Source organism: Gymnodraco acuticeps, unplaced genomic scaffold (genome assembly GCF_902827175.1).
Source record: "Gymnodraco acuticeps unplaced genomic scaffold, fGymAcu1.1, whole genome shotgun sequence".
In the NCBI taxonomy this organism is placed as follows: Eukaryota; Metazoa; Chordata; class Actinopteri; order Perciformes; family Bathydraconidae; genus Gymnodraco; species Gymnodraco acuticeps.
Window position 1 is genome coordinate 3,693,603 of NW_022990021.1, and position 20,499 is coordinate 3,714,101.

Genomic DNA, 20,499 nt, shown 5'->3' on the forward strand with positions numbered 1-20,499 from the left:
CCATCCTTTGTTGACCTGGCTAATCATTGGAGCTTCCATGGGACATTTAATGGCTATAGAATTTTTCAGAAATACATTTGAGTTTATCTTCTTCTGTCTCTTGTACTTAATGGTGCTGATTTGTAGCTACACTTGGATGCCTAGCCTCATAGTCCTGGTAAAACCCCTTAAAATAGCTGTTATATTTGGCACTGGGACCTTCATGGGACAGGACAGTGTGCCAATGTCTGCACTTCACTAACTCATGTTCTCTGTGTTTAGATTTCCTCCACTGATGGACATGAAGAAGGCGGACGGTGTGGATTAGGATCTTTTTCCTCTTCCTTTTTCTTTTTCTTTTGTTTGGCTTCATCCTCCTCACCTCAATGTGGTCTCTAAAGGACTTCTTCCTCCTCTGCGGTTCAAAATGAAATGATGGCTGCACGTTGGAGTGATTCACCAAAGGACAATGAAGAGAGTAAACAAACAGCCGTAACTCCGTCTTGCGAGGTAGGAATTTGGATAGAAATGTGTCTGTTTTGTTTGTATTATAGGTGTGCTTGCTTACAGCTCTGGCAAAGTGTTGACTGTTGTGGTATTTCACAGTTATCTGCTGACATATTTAATTGTGTGAACTTTAGCAGTGTAGCAGAGGAGTTATGATCCGGAAATGTTGTGCCAGAATCCGTTTGGAACATCTATTTTTGACACAACAGCAGCTTTATGCTACTCGACCCAAGTGGAAAACATGTGGATTCACTATATATAAACGTCACCTGGATAAATATAAAGCTTTCATGAAAACCATCAGTCTACTTAGCAACTGTAACTTCATCAAAAGGTGTCCTCACTTTCTGAAGGCTGGTGACAGAAGTTGCTCAGGGTGACTCTAAAGGAAAACAGAGTGAGTGTGAGCTAAGTGTTGCCGCACATCACATCTGCCAGGGTTCGGGGGTGACTAAGTTCATTTTTTTCTCACTCTGACAACTGTTTAAGTGCACACAGAGAGTGTTCTACTTGCAGTGCAGCCTTTTGTGGGTCTGCATTCCAAATGGCACTTTGCAGAGCTCATCCTTTTCCTCTTAGGCACGTTAGCTTCAACGGTTACATCATCATAATCGTCATCATACTCCAGCTAGGCTTGATGCATGTCATAACAGCAGTGCAGCGGTGGCATGTTTTGGATAATCCATCATCAGAAAATGGCAACAGTGCTCCGTGTGTGTGGCTGTAATCCTCTTACTATATTAGAACCAGCTAAGGATGGGGGACGTAAGTCTAAGTCATTGGGAATGGGGTAAGGCATCAATCTAACGGTCAAGTTGTTTTAGAGACAGTTGACGTATTAAAGGACGGGGCAGTTATTTGTTTATCATTGAGATTAAGAAGGATTAATGTTTGGCAGTGGCACATGAGTGGAACGTGTGCTTCATTGAAAGTGGTTTGGTAATGGAAGCAATTTATTTCTCAAAAATGTTGTGTACTGTCAACATTTTGAAGATCATGAAAAACCTTCTCTTTTAGCTGCCTTATTTGTCTCTGCACTGTGGTGTGCCTCACATCCGTTCCTGCAATTAAACGTTTCCCATAACATCACTAATTCTCCGTCACTGAGTACAACTACAACCACAACAGCCTTCTGAGCTTCCAGCTGTTGGGCAGAAGCATCACAAACACATGAATTACTTCTCCAAACAAGCTCCTTAGACTCTGATACTGGCACGCTTTGGTTAGCTCAAAATCAGCTTAACCCACAGATGAAGCCAGATTTTTAAAGACTGTTTGGAAAATAGGGGATGGAGCATGTTATGTGCGGAAGTGTGTTTTGCAGGTGCATTGCTGCCCACTGAATAACCAGACTGCCCTGATATTAGTGACATTTCGATTCCATACGTTTCTGATAACCAGAGGAACAAAACACACTCTACAGCGCTGCAGGGGATGTGAGTCACCTGTGAGTCAGTGCCGGTGTTTAGCCTGAGTGTTTGAGTCTGGTCCTTTTTCATCTACCTGATGCCTCGTACAACACAAACACAATTTCTCACCCAACTTTCAGGCTTCGCTGCTTATGAACTGCTGTACCCCCTGGGGTCTAATGAGAGTGGCCTCCCCTCTCCCCTCTCCACCAGCCAACCCTGCTGCATCATTTCGACTCGCTAATGAGCGAGATTGCAAGGGGCGTTTCCTTCCCCCAACACACACACAAACACCCCCACCCCTTCCTACTGCCAAACTGATGGTAGCAACGCTGGGGCACAGCTGCCCTGATCATTAGGGGAAAAACACCCCACGTGTACAACGTCTGCTTCTCCCTCTCTGTTGGCCTCATTCACTCTCCCTACCTTACTTGACCTGCCGTCACAGTCCTGCTGATACCAACAGTGCGATGATAAAGCAGCTGAGGCTCGGCTATATACATCTCAGAGAAAGACGAATGGAAAAAGATATGTATAAAAGGTGACTTTTTTGGGACTTAAATAACGTTTTTTTTCATTGTTTATTATTCTGTCAGTTATTTTCTCAAAGGGCATATAACGTCTAAAAATTGTGAAAATATGCGTCAAGTCTGAAACTGATATTTTGGGATTTTTTATCAAATGATTTATTAGTTGTCTAAACGTTTTAGTTCTACTTGCCACAGTGTTTGGACTTATTTTTTTCTCTTTAACTTCATTGTTTAATGAATTTCTTGTTAAAACCAAATAACTATATATGTAGTTTTATTGAACAAAATCTAAAAAAATCTGCCGATAAATTGATTTAGAAAAAAATCATCGGTAAATGCCTTCACAAGCAATTCACTTTTGCTGGTTGTCTTTCTACATCCCTCCCCTTCTTACTCACTCACATTCCGTTTTATTTCATTAACCAAACCTGTGATATACCTTTGTGTTGAAAGGAAAACATGTGGATAAAGGATAGGGGAGGGATAAAGAAAAACAAGCAAGAACCCAATGAAACACTCTCCACCATATATTGATCCCATGGCTCATTCATGTGGAGCCCATGGCGGTGCTGTGAGTGCTGCTGATGTTTTGTGCTTCTCTCTAAATATAGCCCCTCCCAACGCCATAAATCCCTGTCCTTTTTTTCCCTCTCCCCCGTCCACATGCATGTCTTTCACCCGTCCTCTATTCCCGCGTGTTTTTAGTGATGCTATATTTAACCCGTGGAAAGATGAATGCCGGAGAGGGAAAAATGGAATCACTGTACTGGAATCGCTCTCCATTTTCTCCGGAATGCTCTTACAAGCAGTGAATGTGGGGATGTTGGTCAGGACAGTGGCATTTTAGAGGTCGGGGAATGTGACAGCGGTCAGTTTTTGCCACGTAAAAGCTTGTTATTTTCAGTAACATTCATTTTTTCCACATACACAACCCGCTGGTGACAACTCACATTTCCAGTGTCACACCAGGATCTCACTTCTTAAAAGTCAGATGGTTTATTTTAATCATTGGAAGAGGACAAAAAAGAAACATCAGGAAAGAGATTACAGTGTCTCAAAAAGGAAATGAGCTACACTTTTATCAGTGTTTAGATCCTGAGCGGTTCATCAATCAGAGCAGCAACAAAACCATTTTGATTTGCATACATTTAAATAGCAAATGTGTCCCGTGCAGACATCAGGGTTCTTTCCTATTCAGCAAACACGAAACTAACCCGGACGTGACCTGGCTTCTGTGTTAGCACATACACTCGTAGAGAGAAAGTGTTGTGGGAATAACGCTCTCAAAAGGGTTTCCCCCGGTTTTGAAACACCAGATTTGCCTCTCAGTTATCATCATGAAACTGAAACCGGTGTGTGTTTTGGCATCTCTTATCGGAATCAAACTTCCCAGCTGTTGTCGCTAAAAGGGAAATCTGTACGAGTGCTGCGTGGACCTCAAGGTCAACCTAAACATGTGTGTTGGGTGGCCCCCTTATCTTTTTCATGTGGAGAGGTGACGTCCATGTCTCCTCTGCATGTCATCCTTCAGTCGGCCTAAAGCCCAGACTGTCCACAATCACACTAGACGCCATTATTCCGCTGACTACAGACATGGCATGAATGATGGAAGTATGGAGGGACGAAGTGGGAAGAGGGCAGGGATTGTTGTCAAATCAGATGAGAGTTTAACCATTGGGCGAGAAAGGCCACCCTTACCATATTTTTTGGTTCTCTCTTTTGCCAATTGGCTCGATATCAAATCCTCTTCTGCCTGGATACTCTTGCCCCTTCAGAAGATAAAGGAAGGGCAGCAAGAAGATGGTGAGAGGTGGTGGTTTGGGGGGGTAAGGGGTTTCGCATACGCAGGCAGACAGGCAGAACTGAACCAGTCTAATGCTCAGTGAGGCTGAGGCGCTATCCATTACACATGCCCATGGCATCCCCGTCACAACACTCACCCCCCTATCTGACTCTATCTTTGGCTCCGAGACATGACATACACCAGTCAGGAGTGTGTGTGAAGAGCATTTAATGATCTGTGCCGCTCAGTCCTTCAGGCGGTGACGAGTTTACTCCTTTCAGGCTAAGAATTACACTGAAGCGGCTGACTCTAGCCATCTTCACACAGAACTGTTTTTAAACATTTTACATAAGAGTGCAAGTACATGTAATTTTCCGCCATTTCCTGCAATAAAGATTTTCTTATAACTCATTTTTCCTTACTCTATTTTACTTCTTTTTAAAAACAATTATTTAGTATATATCATATGTTGCACGGTTGGCGGGGCCTGGCAATTTAATTATTTTAATATTTATTTTATTTTGGATGTAAAACCACATTATAGCCGATGTGTTTGTTTTTAATCGACCCTTATGTAACAGATAGTTATCAGTACATATCTTAACCCGCGGTTTCAGTGTGGGCTTTGGGGTCTTGGCAGGAAACGACATTATTTCCTGTTAGCGTCAGCAGTGGAAATGAACAAGGGCAGGCTGATGAAGGAATGATTTCATGAATGGCTGGCAGAGAAGCCACAGAATGGCTGAGCCGCTGTCTCCTTTGATTGGCTGTGGAAGTTTCACGAGTCCCAGCAAACTGGTGTATGATATTATATATCATTTCCACAAATGGACCACAACTGCTTAATAGTAGACTTGCATGTAGTCTAAAAGAAGGCCAGCATGCTGCCTGTTAAAACGGCTGCATTTGTCAGCAGATTTAAAGCCAATAAATTAATAAGTAAATCAAGTATTCGACCAGTTATACTGCCACTTGGAACACAGATTCAAATGGATTGATAATGAAAGTATATAAAACAAACCCATTGGTATGTGACCTCACTCAGTGTTCATTTGATTATTATCACTAGTGCTGAAATCAGGAGACTACAAATATATATAAAGGATTTCCTTTTTTCCATGAGTTTTATAACATTGTGATTTAAAGACTCTAAATTGTGGACTGCTGGTTGGAAAGAACAATCAATTTGAAGATGTAACATCGTGTTCTGGAAACTTGTGGTGGGCATCATTTTCTTATATTATAACAACATACTTATTAAGAATGTGCAGTAAAAAGATACAATAAGATATATTAATCATATTTATAAATCTGACTGGAAAAATGTGTAACAACTGGCTTTTCATCACTTGAATTTAATATCTCGCCTGTAAACCATCTTGAAAAGCCTCAGGTTGACTCCCCTCATGACCGTCATGGAGTTCTGTTTCTCTGCCTGACTGTCAGTGGAATAACCTCAGCATCCTAAACATGCATGCACTCCCTGTTGTTTTGTACTGTAGGAGGGTGTGTGGCTCTGCCTGCGTGCGTGCGTGTGTCCAGAGATCAGATCCATCAGGATTGATTGGATTATATTGGCTTCAGTGCGGGGGGGGGGGGGCACATGCTTTTACTGTTTACTGGCCTGCTGCTGGCTTGTGATGTGGGGGTTTTGCAGCCTCAGCTCATGCACATGTTGCTGCATGATGTCACAGCGGTTTGCTCTTGTTATTCACTGACAGTTGTATCTCATTAGTTTGCAATTATTCCAACATGAGGTCATTTGCACTAATGTGATTTAGTCCACATAGCTGCACATTTAAACACAGTGTATCATGACTTATAAAGAGATAGCAAGCGATGCAAGTCTACTTTTAAACATGTGAATAATTGATAGTGTTTTTGATATTAACATTTCATTCAGCGGCTTTAACATTTCATTTAAAAGGCAGTTTATTATTTTGAATTATTGCACTGGAGAAATTGCCTGGCTTAGGTATTTGAACAAAATAGCACTGCTGCAGATCATAGTAGAAGATTTGCTCGTATTTAAGTAAATCCCTTTTGACTTCTAGCAGGGAGCAAAACAGGAACTTTAATGTGTTTCATTTCGCCAAGAGGAATTAATCTTTGGACAGCTGTGTGTTTTGGACTGACATCACATATTAAGCGATGTTATTTTCTGGGTCATATCTTGACATGTTTTCCCCGAACGTGATGGATGTAAGAAGAACAATGTTTTCTGTTTGTCCTGCGGAGGTTTAGCTTATTGTTTCATCAGTATGACAATACACACTGGCGGCCTCCCAAGTTAAAGAAAGTAAAACGATTGTGTGTTGGTAATGGGGAACACTAGCTGGTTAAAGAGTTATGGGGGGCAACCAGAGGTTCCCAAACCGGTGTAATGAAAGTGTGTTGTTGGGCCCCGGGTTGCCATGTCTGGTCACCAAGTGTGGCCTATAAGAGTTGGATGACCTTTCTGTCTAGACTGTGTGTGTAGCCCTATGACCTTACAGAGTAGGGTGTTTTATCACTGAGGTTATCTTTACCCAGCTTTTTGTGATACATCTATCTCTGATACACAGTTTTACACAACATTTGGTGCACAACAAGACGATTACAGTACCCATTCCGCTGAATACAAGCTTAGAACTGGACATTAATGTACCTGCAGAATTACCAGTTGTGACAATGGTGTGTTGATTAGAGTGGTTTACATGGTTTAAGTGGTTATTGACTTTTATTTGCCTGTGGGGATCCCTGTAATTGAAAGAAAGACAAAATATGTCCAAGGCTGATCGACATTTAGTTCTAAGGGGTTATTACAATTGCATGACTATCTTAAACCCCACCTCAGGCTACTCCTTGCTCCTAAGTAGTTTTGGCAGTCATCATTTCAAGTGAGCTTAAAGCATCTCACTGATGAAGCCGCCTTGCAGCCAGTGTCACAATCACAACCATCTGGACGTCACACAGCATCAAAGCGTGGAAGGAACATAAACAATCCCAGACAACTATTTACTGGCATCCAGTAGTTCTCTCTTCATGCTTTTCCGGCATATTTTCCTCCCTCACACGCTTGATTTCTTTGACATCCTACGGTGACAGGAAGTCTTTAAGTTGACGTTCATTTACATAGCCAAGCTGAGGTTTGTCTTTGCTGTGCAGCGGTGGGGGCTGTGGCATGTCTGTTACGTTCTGTCCGGAAGTCTTCCCTCTGCATAGGACAGTAAAGATTTCTTCTCAGGCAGGGTAAGGAAATAAATAACTCGGGCAGGATAGATTTCCGCATTGCCGGTAAAGTGCAGAATCAGTCAGGTTTGGAGGAAGAGGCAGAGAGGCTGCGCTGTCCTCTCCTCTGTAGGTTTTCGCAGGATGACACAGACATCTTAAACCCTCTGAAGGTGATACAAGCCTTAGGTGTATTTTCATGTAAACAAGGGACAGCAGTGAAAGGTCAATGATGGACACCTTTCTGGCAGTTACCAGAAAGAGAAGAGGGAAACCATTCTGTCTCTGGGTTTGTCCTGCAGTGCGGCCTGATGCTTGATGATTAAAAGTGAGCCTTTGCTGCTTCGCTCAGGCTGCCTCAGCCTGGTACGACTGCGGAGACGAGCACAGGGAGGCACAGCCAGCTGGGAAGAGACAGCAACACAGAAAGAGACACGGAGGGAATCAAAGAAAAGGGAGGGTAACCAAAACTCACAGGCAGATGACAAGAAAAAGTGCAGTCTGCTTCGTCGTCTTTCAGGCTTCTCCTCAACCGGCCAGTCTGCTGCGTAACCATGGGGATTGCCTGTCCCGCTCCGGACTGCTGATAACTCTTTCGTGCTGCATCCCTCGCTCAGGAAGGCTGATTTCTAATGTTACATCTACGATAATCCCCTGAGAGTTTGCGGAGCATGAATCATTAACATACTGCTAATGAAGCATGGCTGGGGTGACGGCCACGCCGGATAGGACGCCTGCTGGGCTTGCAGATGGGCACGGATATGCACCCTTCCCCTGCCGGTGATCCCCTCCCGCCTCCTTACACCCTCCTCTCCGTCAAGGTGGCATCAGGGAGCGCTGCTGCCAGCAGGGCGCCGCTGGGAACAGCAGGGTTTGGAACACACAGCTGAGGGGCAGGTGTCTGGTCCGATTGGATTTCTTCAGTGAAACCTAAAATGGCTCATCTTAATGTTCTCGACTGCATGATTAACAACAACTGGAGTCTGATCTGTGATCTGTACTGCGCCTGGAACAATCAGGTCAGTTTTCTATTGATGTTGCAAGCATTTGACTTGTTGGATTGACCAGGCATGTTGACATTTGTAGCTGGAATTATTTGGAGAGAGAAACAAGAAAAAAATGATCTACTTGCTCCAGTCCCAATTCAAACCGGGGATGTTGCAATAGTCGTATATAGTATAGATCTTACGCCACTCCTATGTCGCATTTATTTCTTCTCATATGGCAACTCGCAGCTATTAGGGCACTAAACTAGTAATTGTCTTATGTCGAGATAGTTTATGCAAACATCGGGTGACTGTGTACTCTTTACTGAGGTAGTCATTATGCATTGAACAGCATCCATACAACAGTCCTTATTGCATCTGTTTTTTCTACACATTCTCTACCTGTATTTTGGACACCCTCCCTCATCCTTTTTATACCTTCCTCTCCGTCCCATGTTATCTGTGGAGTTCTCCAGGAATGGCATCCCTGACATACCGTGTATTAATAGCTGGAATTCATTCAGCAGTGCAGCATGGAACTGGAGACTCTGGAGTGCTTGGCATGTTGACCCCTGAGTGTCCCTGCTCTTTCAGACAGAGTGCCTCGTGCTGCCTCAGGTGGCTCCAGACTGAACTTGATTTTGAAGACTGTTTTGTGGTAGTTTACTGGGGGGGAGTTATTGATTCCGCGACAACAACTGAAACTTAAACCCATCTAGAACATAACACTGCCAGGTTTTCAATAGTGATGACACAAATGACACTGCTGGCACATGGTCAATCTGTAAACCTCGGCTGGCAGGTATTTAAAAATAAAGACGTATATGTCTGATTAGTAGCGAAAGGTTTGGGTGAAGGTGAGGAACAGATATTAAACAATAGCTTACAAGATTTCTGGAAAACAATCATTTTGGGCTGGATTGGAAAAAAACACATTTGCAGACATTTGACACTCTTTAACTGCATCCACATTTTTTGGAATGATTCCCCCCATTGGCAGTTTGGGAAACCATTGTTGATGCAGTTTTAGATCAAAGGCTGGCTGGTTAAGAAGATGTACACTTCTAATGGGATGGGATGTTAAGTGCAAGGGTGCAAAGGTTGAGGCCTGTCTATGTTCAGAGAGTGACGTATTTTCCTGTGAATCTCATCATATGAATGTAGTCCTTCTCTCCATCATACAGCTCTCTTTGTGGTGCTATCTTGTATGTTGAAGTCAGAGAAGTCAACTTGGCACCCTTACTAACACTTCATATCTCATTTTCATGCCTTTTAGTTCTTTCCACTGGAAACTCAAACAGAGGGCTTATTGTTGCATGCATTTGTTCCCCCTTCTCTTCTTTTTCATTTCACCATGGAATGTCTGATGTGAAGAGTAAAGAAGTCTTGCTGTGTCAAGCATTGCGGCAGAGCTGCTCTCTGGTATGCCCCTTCCCCTAATTTAATTTTAGCAGTGCTGAAAATCGTTTGCGTCCCATTCCGAACTGATAGGCCTCTGTTTCCAGAGAGCCTCTGCTGTCCGGCGCGTTGAAAACGGCCTTTGTGCGCCAGTAGCACAGCACAGAGGCCTCGTGAAATATTTACAGGCTAACACCTGGTGTGAGACAGAGAGAGGAGCCAGGGAACAACACTGCCACCAATAACAGCAAGTCCTGCCAGACATTTGGTTTGTTGTCATTTGATCATAAGCATTGCCATAACCAATCGCAAACCTATTTAGAGCTGGAATGGTTGGGACACATACCAGGTATGTTAAAAAAGTTGTAATTTTTTTTAAAGTGAGGAATTGTGGAAAAATTCACTCTCTTGTTCTTACTTCGTAATTGAGAGGAACCTGTCACTTTTTCTTTGCAATACATTATGGTAAATTGACTACCTTTTCTAACGAAACAAGACATTTGAAGACATCATCTTGTCCTTTTGAAAGTGTGTCACAGTTTTTCACTTGATATTGAACATAACCAATAGTCTTAGCCTTAAAAAACAAGCACTGTTACAAAATAGGTTGTATCATTGTGCTCTGAGAGGTTTAAACTAAATCTTGGTATATAGTATATACCATAACATAATATCCCTTCCTGCCACTGTTAATGCACCATTGGATTTACTGTAAAGTGATGGATTAATGTAATGCATTATTTACTGCTGCAGCATCAATTTTAGCAGGACAATATTTGTAGCATACTCTCTACATTATTGTAAAGTTCCCATCATAAAGGATCTTCTTTTCACTCTCACACAGCATTAATGCACCCCAGGTTTTCATGTGAGCTCCTGGATTTGTCTGAGTGTCCCCACTTTGTTGTGAGGAGCCGTTTTAACACGGCACTAGGGGGTTAAACAGGAGAGTCTATGTCATAGGGCGCACTGTCACAACCTTACCCTGTCAAAAACCTCAAAGAGCAACCTGGATTAATAATTCATAGATGAGGAAACCAATTATACAGGGCTTTGCCTGCATCTTGGTGGGGGGACCCAGGGGACCCTAATTGGCCCACCTGCTCTCCGTCTCTGAAGGGTGGGGCTGAGGTGGGTGGCTGGATGTGACGTGGTGTGTGTGTGTCCTCTCTTTGTTTAGATTGCCCCATGTCTTTAATGTGGGGGGATGGCTTCCCCAGTGGTTCATTAGTAGCCACCTCTACTGACATCCCTGTAGTGATGGACCACACCCAACCCAGCCGACAGGGCCTTCCATGCAGTGCTGTTTTAGACAATAACAAAGCAGGCAAAAACAATTATAAAGATTTAAGTAGATAATACAAATATTAGATTTGTGGTTAGATAAGGCATTTGTAAATGTCCTCATGGACTATGGGAGTATTGATGAGCATTTGACTATTTTCTGACAATCCATAGAATAAACCATGCATGGAAAAATAGACTAAATACAGAAGGTTAATCAATAGTAAAATAATCGTTAGTTGCTTGTAGCCCGGATGGTTTAATCTATAAAATGACAGAAAATAGTGACAACATTTATCTACCCAACAGCCCTAAAGCCCTTGCCACACGATAACAATATCGGACCGCAATCGTTATCAAAAAAGTCTTCCGTCCACATGCAACAGACCGCTCAAAAGCGCTGGAGACGCTGTAGTACATATGCGAGGCCTGTAAGTGGCGCTGTATCCTACCACAAAAGCAGCGAAGAAGACTTCCCGTGCATGGTTGCCCTTCTGTTTATTCTCCGCTGTGGACGCTCTGGCTCTTTTTCTCCCTCCCCGAGGCAAGCGTTTGCTCCTGCTGGTGGTCCACCAGCAGATGACAAACACCCACCTCTCCGCCTCTTTCAAGGGACGAGGGGACCGTGCGGGAGAGTTTCAGTTGGATTTTTTTTGCCGGTCAACATGTCCGTTAAAGTTTCAATCTTCCAGACACAATTAGAAAAGTGCCGGTCAGATGGGTTGTTATTTATTGAGCTTTAAAACAAATGAATAACGACTCTATAAGGTTGTGTCTTCCTGGTCGAATGTACTTATTGTAAGTCGCTTTGGATAAAAGCGTCAGCTAAATGCAATGTAATGTAATGTAATATAATAATATAAGAATACAAAACGGAGCCTCTCTTTTCCTCCCCCTCTTCTGACAGCCCAGCAGCTGATCTCTGAGCAGGAGAGGTGGGGAGAGGCGGGGCTATTGCGTCATCGTTATCAGGACATGATCGTATAGGCGTAAACACGGAGCCGTTTGCCCCCCCAGAGCGCTTCGTTTGCAGATCTACCCACCTTGGGACCCGTTATCGTTATCGTTTTCTGCGTTTCCGTGTCGGCCTCGTGTGGCCGAACCGTCTATCTGATAGAGAACTGTAGCGGATACGACCGTTATCGTCCTCGTGTGGCTGCAGCCTTATACACAGACAGTCAGTTGAGAATAACATCACTTTTCTATCCATTTTCTAATACATGAAGATAGCTAATGTTGCACGATTGACAATTCTGTAGTGGGTTTGTTGGAATCAAAACTAGAGCTAAAACAACCCAATAATTAAATCAATCAAAGGACAGATAATGAATCTGCAGCAATTTTGATAAGCAATGTATCATGTTATTTATAAAGAGGAGTTCTCAAATCTGAATGTGCATTTTTTTCTTAGCCTTGTATGTTATTAAATGCAATATATTTTTTGGGGAAAAATCTAAACTTATAAAATATTATTTATTTGGCTTTGTGGTTGAACCATGTTTGGCTGCAGCCCTCAGCAGACTCAACCTAGCATGCTAAACTAACATACTAGAAACACAGAAGAGTATGAGCCACACTCTGGCTCTTTGTGCTCTCGTAGAGAACCCTTGTGTGGACAGTGGTTTGGGCCTCTGATGTGCATCAGCCACTTTCCTCTGGTCTCTCTTTCTGTCTGTCCGTCCCTTTCTCTCCCCTCTCCTTCCATCTCCATTTCTCCTTTGTGGAGAGGAATTCCAGGCTGTTGGCCCGCACAATTGGCCATCTATTAGCATATGAAAGAAGCGGAGGGGCAGCGAGTGAGGCGGAAAAGGGAGGGGTCATAAAACTTCCAAATCAGTCCCAAGCAGACAACTTTTAATCAGCCTCATGGCAGCACATGTGCCTATGTGGCAGAAATGTCCCTTAGGGAAGTGCTTTTCACTAAAAGGCAAAAAGACCACGATGAGCTTGTTCTTTCAAGCTTGTGGTTCTATTCATATAAATTAAAGTAAAAAGACTGCTTTGTGTTGATCTGTTCTGTCTGACGGTTGCAGCATGTCTATGATACTGACAGCTTATCTTCTCAGACTCTGGCAAAGACACTACCTTCCGCCTAAGATGTGATTTAGCCTGCACCTTATACACTTATCTCAGGCTTTAAATCAATCAATCTAAAAGGATTTGCTGCTCTCCCTTCAAGTCTTAATGTGGTTCAGAATGAGGCCACATATCTGTGAGTTGAATAGATCTGACGCTTCTGTGTATTTTTTTTTTTTAAATGACTTGTCTGTAGTGTTCTCCTTGGTCCTCTTAGGTATATTGCCTTCTTCATGTGATTATTTAGTAGGAATAAGGAGAACTGAACTGGTTATTTTGCTGATTCCAAACCTCTGTTGTGTCCTCTTTTTCTGCATAGTCAGTGTTGTATTTCATTGTGGCAGAGCATGCCATTTAGGAGTACTTATTCTGATGGGTTTAGGGTTAAGGTTTAGGTTTAGGGGTTAGGGTTTAGGGTTAGGGTTTTTGATTGTAATACAATAGTGAATTAATCTGCTTTTAAAACACACATACATGTAAATGTCAACACAGGAAGTAGTTTAGGATGATTTAAAGACCTGTTAACAGTTCTGCACCTTAGCATGGAAATGAAAACATGTTTTTGTTATGGAGAAGCTTTGTTTTGCACTGTTCACACTGCAGAGGTTTTTCAGATCTATTAATTGTGGATAGCACACTATTTAAATCATTGTTTTTAAGTGTGAAGGCTCTCTGGCATGTGTTATGTCAGGGAGTTAGTATTTACTGAGGCATCAAACTATGAAGTAATACCCCCCACTGAGGCAGGTTAATGTTTACACACAAAGGGGAGTTTTAAGATCCGCAACAAAGATACCTCCTGAACCTTTCACTTGCATTTCTAAGCAGCAATGAGCTGTTTTATTGGAGGCATACCGTTTGATAAAGTTCATTTGTAATTTAAAAGGATTTCATGTTAAGAAAATGAAGGTATACTTAATCACGCCCGCAAGGGAAATTACAATTTAGATTTTGTACATGTTGTCATAAGCCCTCTTGATGTTAATCCATAAGAAAACTCAATTAAAGTTTACTGTAACTTATTTTTGAACTGGGAAAAACAACAAAAGAGTCACAAAAAATGGCTAGTAGTTTTCCCTTAGCTTCATAAATAAGTCAAATGTGATACTCCAGCATCGGGATATATAAGATTTGTGACTACTATTGCTGTGTCATTGTGCCGCCATGCAGCTGCATACTATGGGGTTGTCTTTTTTCGGGCATGTCTGCCCTTGCTCGTACATTTGAGCTATACTGTACTCCTCAGCAGAGTGTGTAGTGAACAGAATGCTGATTCACCTCAAACTGCCACAGTAACCCCTCAGCCCCCCCCCCCCTCCCCACGCCTACAGAGACATAATCCCCATGACATACAGTATGTGCGCAGCGCTGCAGTAAACACACACAGAGCCATTTGTCTGTGTGAGGCAGAATTACAACAAAACACGCTGAAAAGAGAGTGTCTCTGGGGGCTTGGCTCAGCAAAACGAAGAAAGTGTAACCTTGGTAACACAGTAAAAGGATAGCACACAAAGACGCCATTCTTCTATAATATTTCAAGTATTCTTCACTGCCACAAGGAAAAAAGGGAGTGTAAAAACACAGCAGAGGATGTGAATAAGAAGTAGCTGGATGCTGCTGAGTCTCTTTGGCCCGGATGATGAAAAAGTGCCTCGGAAAAGATGCAGCTCTCTTTGGTGCAATGCAGGCAGGGCGGGGAGGAGCCTCTGCGAGGGGTGGAGCTGTGTGTGCATGCATGTGTGTGTGCAAGAGAGCGTGTGAATGTTTTTTAAGAAGGTGTTGTTTTGTTTTCATCCATAAGTGATTACACATGTGCCCCCCTCTGGCGCTCCTGAAGTGAGGTTGTAAATAGCACACTGGAAGAGAAGATGGATTTTTTTTTTTTTTACACGTGTGTTTTGTATGCCGAAACCGCGGCTGTGGTGCAAGGTACATCTAAACTCGATCAGCCTTCTAAGAGCAGTTACGTCATGCAAGACATTCAGAGGGGTGGAGCAGGGGGAATGAATAATCCCTCTGCAGCGCCCTGACAGAGAATCCATAGATCACTGGTGTGTGTCAGTCACTCTCTTTGCTCATGCTATCAGATGAAAGCAATTCATTTAGCTGCCATGGAGGAATCAATAACTTTAGGGAAATAGTTAGCTTGCAGTATAATTTGATATATCTGAATTCTAAAAAAAGTCCATCATGTCCTTCTCCCATGCTTCTAGCTCTTCCATAAAATGCTGTGCATATGTTCCTCACACAGCCCTGAGGCATCCCAGTAAAAGAGGCGTTAATTGGCCACCTGCTCAGTGCCAGAGCACGCGATTGGCCAGGCAGTAGAGGCTTCAACAGAGATCCAGACGGTGATAACGATGCCCTCCGTCCCATGTCAGTCAGTGTGCACACGCTGCTTTGTTCTGATGTTGCGGAGACACCCCCGCATTAGCATTCAGAGCACCTCCACACCTATGGTCCTGAGACAGAGGCAGGCTGAGCCCTGATTTAATCATCAACAGTGATGACTTGCCAGCAAACCAATCTGACATTGTCACAGGAGAAGGTCCCCAAAGGAGGAAAGGTGCCAAATTAGCTATTTTTGCAGAAGTGAAAAACTGCTCTCGGAAAGCTATTCCGTCGCCATTGTCTGTCCTTAAAACGCAAATGACATCCATCTGTTCCTCCCTTGTTGTTTTCCTTTGGCTTTTTATATTTTAAAGGGGCCTATGCGTGCATGCCAGAGAGAATGGCTCACTCAATTGACGGAGTGTTTACTGTGGTGACGGAGAATGCAGTGGACACTCCCTCTCCTCTATGGGATGATTAGAAAACAGTATGATGAAGGCAGACAAAGGGAATAGGGGTGCCAAGGAGAAAGGCAGAAAGGGAAGGAGTCACCTGATTGAGATGCTCAAGTTGAGGGGTTACACTGCTGTGAAGTGCAGTGAGAAGGGGCAACAATAACGGACAGGAGATGGAGGGAAAGAGGAAGAGATGAGGCTGTTATTGTTTCCAGCTTGGGCTGGGTGTGGTCATTATGGCCTGGAGACCTGCTGTGTTCACTTCTGCTCCTTCGGTCTCTGACCCATCTGCCAAATGACTTCTCTGTGTGTTGATTTGTGTGGTGCATATGGAACTGCACGGGTTTGACTTCATGGTGATCTATTTGTGGTGTTGTGTGATCATATTATTCCTTGTTGAAATATCTACAATATAGGGATTTCTGTGCAAATTGGAGCAGGTTGAGGCATTTTTTTACGCTGCAGGATACATCCGCTGCTGCAGGAATCATGATCTGTTGAACTAGTAGGAAACCCAGCAAGGGGAATATGTGTCTCCAGGCTATAAATCTAATTCAATGGCTGCTCATATTTTCTGCAGTTTGCTGTGACTACCATCAGGTTTTGACATGTTTTATTGTCCATTGAGGGTCAGCCGAGGTAGTGACAGCTTAGTCAGCGCTTCCTTTCCAGGCTGGCATATATCCCAATCATCAACAGTGTCTCCTTATTATATGGCTGGAAGACAAACTGCTAATACACTTTGTCACTTTAACAGAGTAAGATTTTTCTGTTAAGGTTTCGCGAAAAGTACCAAACACCTGCAAAGTAAGTGCTGTAAAGCTAATTTGTAAGAAAACATTCCCTGTTGTTGTGTTGCGCCACAGTTTGAATTGTATTCAACACAGTGTACAAATAGGATGGAAAAAGCAACAAAAACATCCAAACAGTTACGGGAAGAAAACTGACTGCCAGATGGACTTTTAAAAAAGGCTCCATTAGTGAAAACGCCTGTTAACAAGGTTTGCATTTGCTTGTATTAGCCAAACTAAATTATGAAGCATGGATTTAATTACATAGCAGGATGCTACACTTAAAAACTGTCACTTACGTTCTCACAGTGATGGATAGATTGTGACAAAGGGAGGTGGGGTGGTCAGTTTTCTTTACAAGAATGAGATAATATAAGTGTTACTGACAGACATGTTGCCACGGTGCCTATAAAAAGGCCCGCTTTAAAACCAAAGTATTCGCTCTTCACCGCACAATCCTCCTCTGGCAGCCTTTTGGTGCAGTCCTCCACCGTGTGGTTTTTCCTCTCCCCTCATCGCTTCATTATTCAATTAAGCAGTAAAACACATGTTAAGCTTAACATTAACCGCACGGAGGATCCCCTATTGAGACAAGAGCAGTTAAGATGGACCCGGGGCTCTCGTGTCATGCTCCATCGGCAGTGATGAGACTCGGCCTGGTTTTCATTTGGATAAAGGTGATGCTGCTCGACGGGTGCACCCTGTAAAAAAAAAAAACCTTCTGGTTTGGAGGGTGCGGACTGCAGAGAGCTAGGTTGCCAGATCTGGGTTTGGATGAGCTGAGATGTGTGGGTAGAAGAGCCAGGAAGATACTTTTAAGCTTAAGTGGAGGTTAAGTTTTGCTTGTCTTAAACAGTATATCTGTTTTGGCTATTGTGTGCGCGCCTGGCCTACTGTTTATAGACCTCATTAACCTTCAGACCCTACTGAGGAGGGCATAGAGCTCTGATTCATGTGCAGAGGTGCTTCCATACAGCCATCCCATCAGTCCCTACGGGGGCATCCATCATACAAGCTGCAGGGCTTTTTCTTCTCTGATTTGATTGATTGCTAATGGATGGCACTGATGGACATGTGGCCGCATAAACCACTGTGATGCAATACAAACACATGGGTCGATGCACACATCAGCATGCAGAGTATCTACAGGCACGCTGTAGAAATTCACACTCCTCTTAGATACACTTATTCCGGGCCTTTCTACAGTCTCCACATTCCACTGGCCGTATCTCACCAAAGGCCCCAACTGCTTTTAATCAGCTGGGTCACGAGGCGCTCCAGATGGGCCTCAGCATTGGGTGGGACTGCCGCGGACGTTTTGGAGGAGGAGGAGGAGGAGGAGGAGGAAGGGGGGTTGGAGCTCGTAATAGTCAACATATTTGTGCCCCCTCTCCTCAATCCTCAACATCCCCTCCCGTCCTGTATTGCGTCACCCTCCTCAGAGACCCGTGCTGGACAGCATGAGCTACACTGCCGTATTCATCGCATGCATTTCTAATGCTCTCACTTTTCCAGCGTTTTTTACTAGCTAACATTTTCCATCGTCAGACTGCATGCTCCGAGTGTTTTGAAAAGAGCACTGTGTGCTTTTGTGAAAGCGCCGTTGCAGGATGTGCTTTTACAGTGTGAGGAAAGATGTAAGGTGTACATTGCAATTTAGTACTTTTTATTCACTCAGACGTCTGTAACGTTGAGTTCATCGAGTACAAAGTGTCTCCATCTCGGACATACAGTATGAGGCAGAATATGTGCAGAATGCTACACCCAGTTTTTATCAGCTTATCAGGGTAGAAATAAGTCAGTGGTCAGCATCCCACAGCATCTATCCAGTGTAAGTTTAGAAAGTTGAGGACATTGAGGAAGAAGAAGATATTGTTTATTTGTCTGGAATGTGATCAACCAGTGAAAAAAGATCAGCAAGTGCAACGATTATTGTCTTTTGGCAGGTGTAGTATTGACTTTCTTTCTTGCATAGTATTCAAAACAACACACAGCATGCACATACACAAGCAGAGTAATTCCATCTCTTCAGTTGTTTAACTGCCTCAATAGCTGCTCTTTGTCAGGCTGTTATTATAGAGTCTTGTGCTTTGATTCGCCCCATGTTCAGTCTTGCTTTGACAGTGTTTATGACCGTTACCTGGATACCGTACTACTAATCTCCCCTTTCCTCACTCCCCTCGTCACCTCTCCCACTCTCCGATGAGGTCTCACGTTACAGGGGCTGACGTCGCTCCGTTCTCAGCACAGGCCTGTTGGGTTTTAACTCGCGGGGCACACACCCCGGGTGAAGGTCACAACACATCCGCGCTACAGGAAACGTCTGGGATGGTCTCACATATTTCAAGCGGAATATGATCTGATAGTATTGAGTTATTCCTGAAAGTTCATCCCTAGCAGAGCTGTTCCTGTCCACATACTGAGAATGGTTTAGTGCCAAAATGTGACACAACCAGCTGCCCCATGATGCTCGATCGGCAGGCAGAGATGGACGAGAGAATGGAGAGGATACAATAACAAGGGAAGTTGTTGTATGTGCAGCAAGCAAACTTCAGTCAAATCTCAGGTCCTTGTGAGTACTCTTCTTGGAAAATATCCTTCCAAATAAGTGGAGCACATGCCATACTGTTGGCACATCATCTGTATCTTTGTTGTCATACCCCATCTCTTTCTTTCCCTGACATATTTGCACAGTCATGTCAAATAAAGGCAGAAATGCAAATGTCTAAAGCAGAAAATGCTTCTCCCGGTTTTATTTATTTAAATGGACTTGTTGTCTTATATCCGTTTGCTTGCAAAACCTATCAATGTAATTAGGTTCTGCAGCCAGTTCACGGCAGGGACCGCCTCATGCAGCAGAGCAGAGATATTGAGTGACATCTGCCAATATTCCTGTCACACTGTGGTGGAACATACTTGTTGATGGGATTGACTGAGTAAGGTTTGCTCAGTTGAGCAGCTGATCCCGGCTCTCCTAAAAGATTAGGAGTGGCTGCACCTATAGTGTAAACGGGGCATCCCTTTGATGGTTTCCACTGTACTTTAATTCCTCTGTGACTGCCAAACTGTCCTGCACTCTCATCCACATCATCGATTCGTCCTTGCCAATTTAGGCTGGCAAGGCTGTAAGCTAAAGAGCTCTGGATTTAGCTAACCCCCTGCTGCTATCTCTCTGTGTCTCCGTCCACTTTCTCTTTGCTAGCCATTTAATCATGACTGGTTGCTATGTCAACAATCCCCAGTCCTCTTAAGACGTTGATGGCCACTTTAGAGACAATCCGTGTGTCACTGATAGGATATGAACAACTTATTTGATTGCTTCAGATACTTTTCTCCACTTATATGATTGCCCGTAATTTGGCATTGGAATCAAATAGGTTAAATGCAAGAAGCTCTTTACTGTGATGTAACACTACCTATTATAGAAGGATAGCTTCAGAGCCATCAGAAAATGTATTGTCTTTTGTATTCAACATATACCTGATGAATCTTGAATGAAATAATAATATAGACAACACTATTGGGCCCTGTCACATATTTAGGTTGCCCTTTTAGTATCAGAAATACTTACTTAGGTTACGGAAAAAGATTATAAATATGTCCTTGCCGGTGGACTCCTAGACACCTAGCCACCTGCTGCGAGTAAGCCATTGCCCCTTTATGTGAATAAAAGGGGCTTCATATGGTCAGGTTCTCCATTAAGGCAACATGTCTTGTCTGGTCTTGCTCATACGTAACCCTTCACCTTAACCCTTAAAGA

At 43.4% G+C, this 20,499-nt stretch overlaps 1 protein-coding gene across 2 annotated transcripts in view; it reads left to right on the plus strand.

The window, feature by feature from the left end:
- LOC117544656 (rho GTPase-activating protein 21-like) overlaps nt 1-20,499 on the plus strand; it is a 113,246-nt gene that overhangs the window by 1,088 nt on the left and 91,659 nt on the right. Inside the window, exon 2 of one of the 2 annotated variants that reach the window (XM_034213911.1) lies at nt 262-489. In XM_034213911.1, coding sequence (XP_034069802.1) covers nt 412-489 — 78 coding nt within the window. In that variant the 5' untranslated portion in view covers nt 262-411. Of the gene's footprint in view, nt 1-261; nt 490-7,613; nt 8,438-20,499 lie in introns of those variants that run through there. The other variant, XM_034213909.1, reaches the window with a different exon arrangement.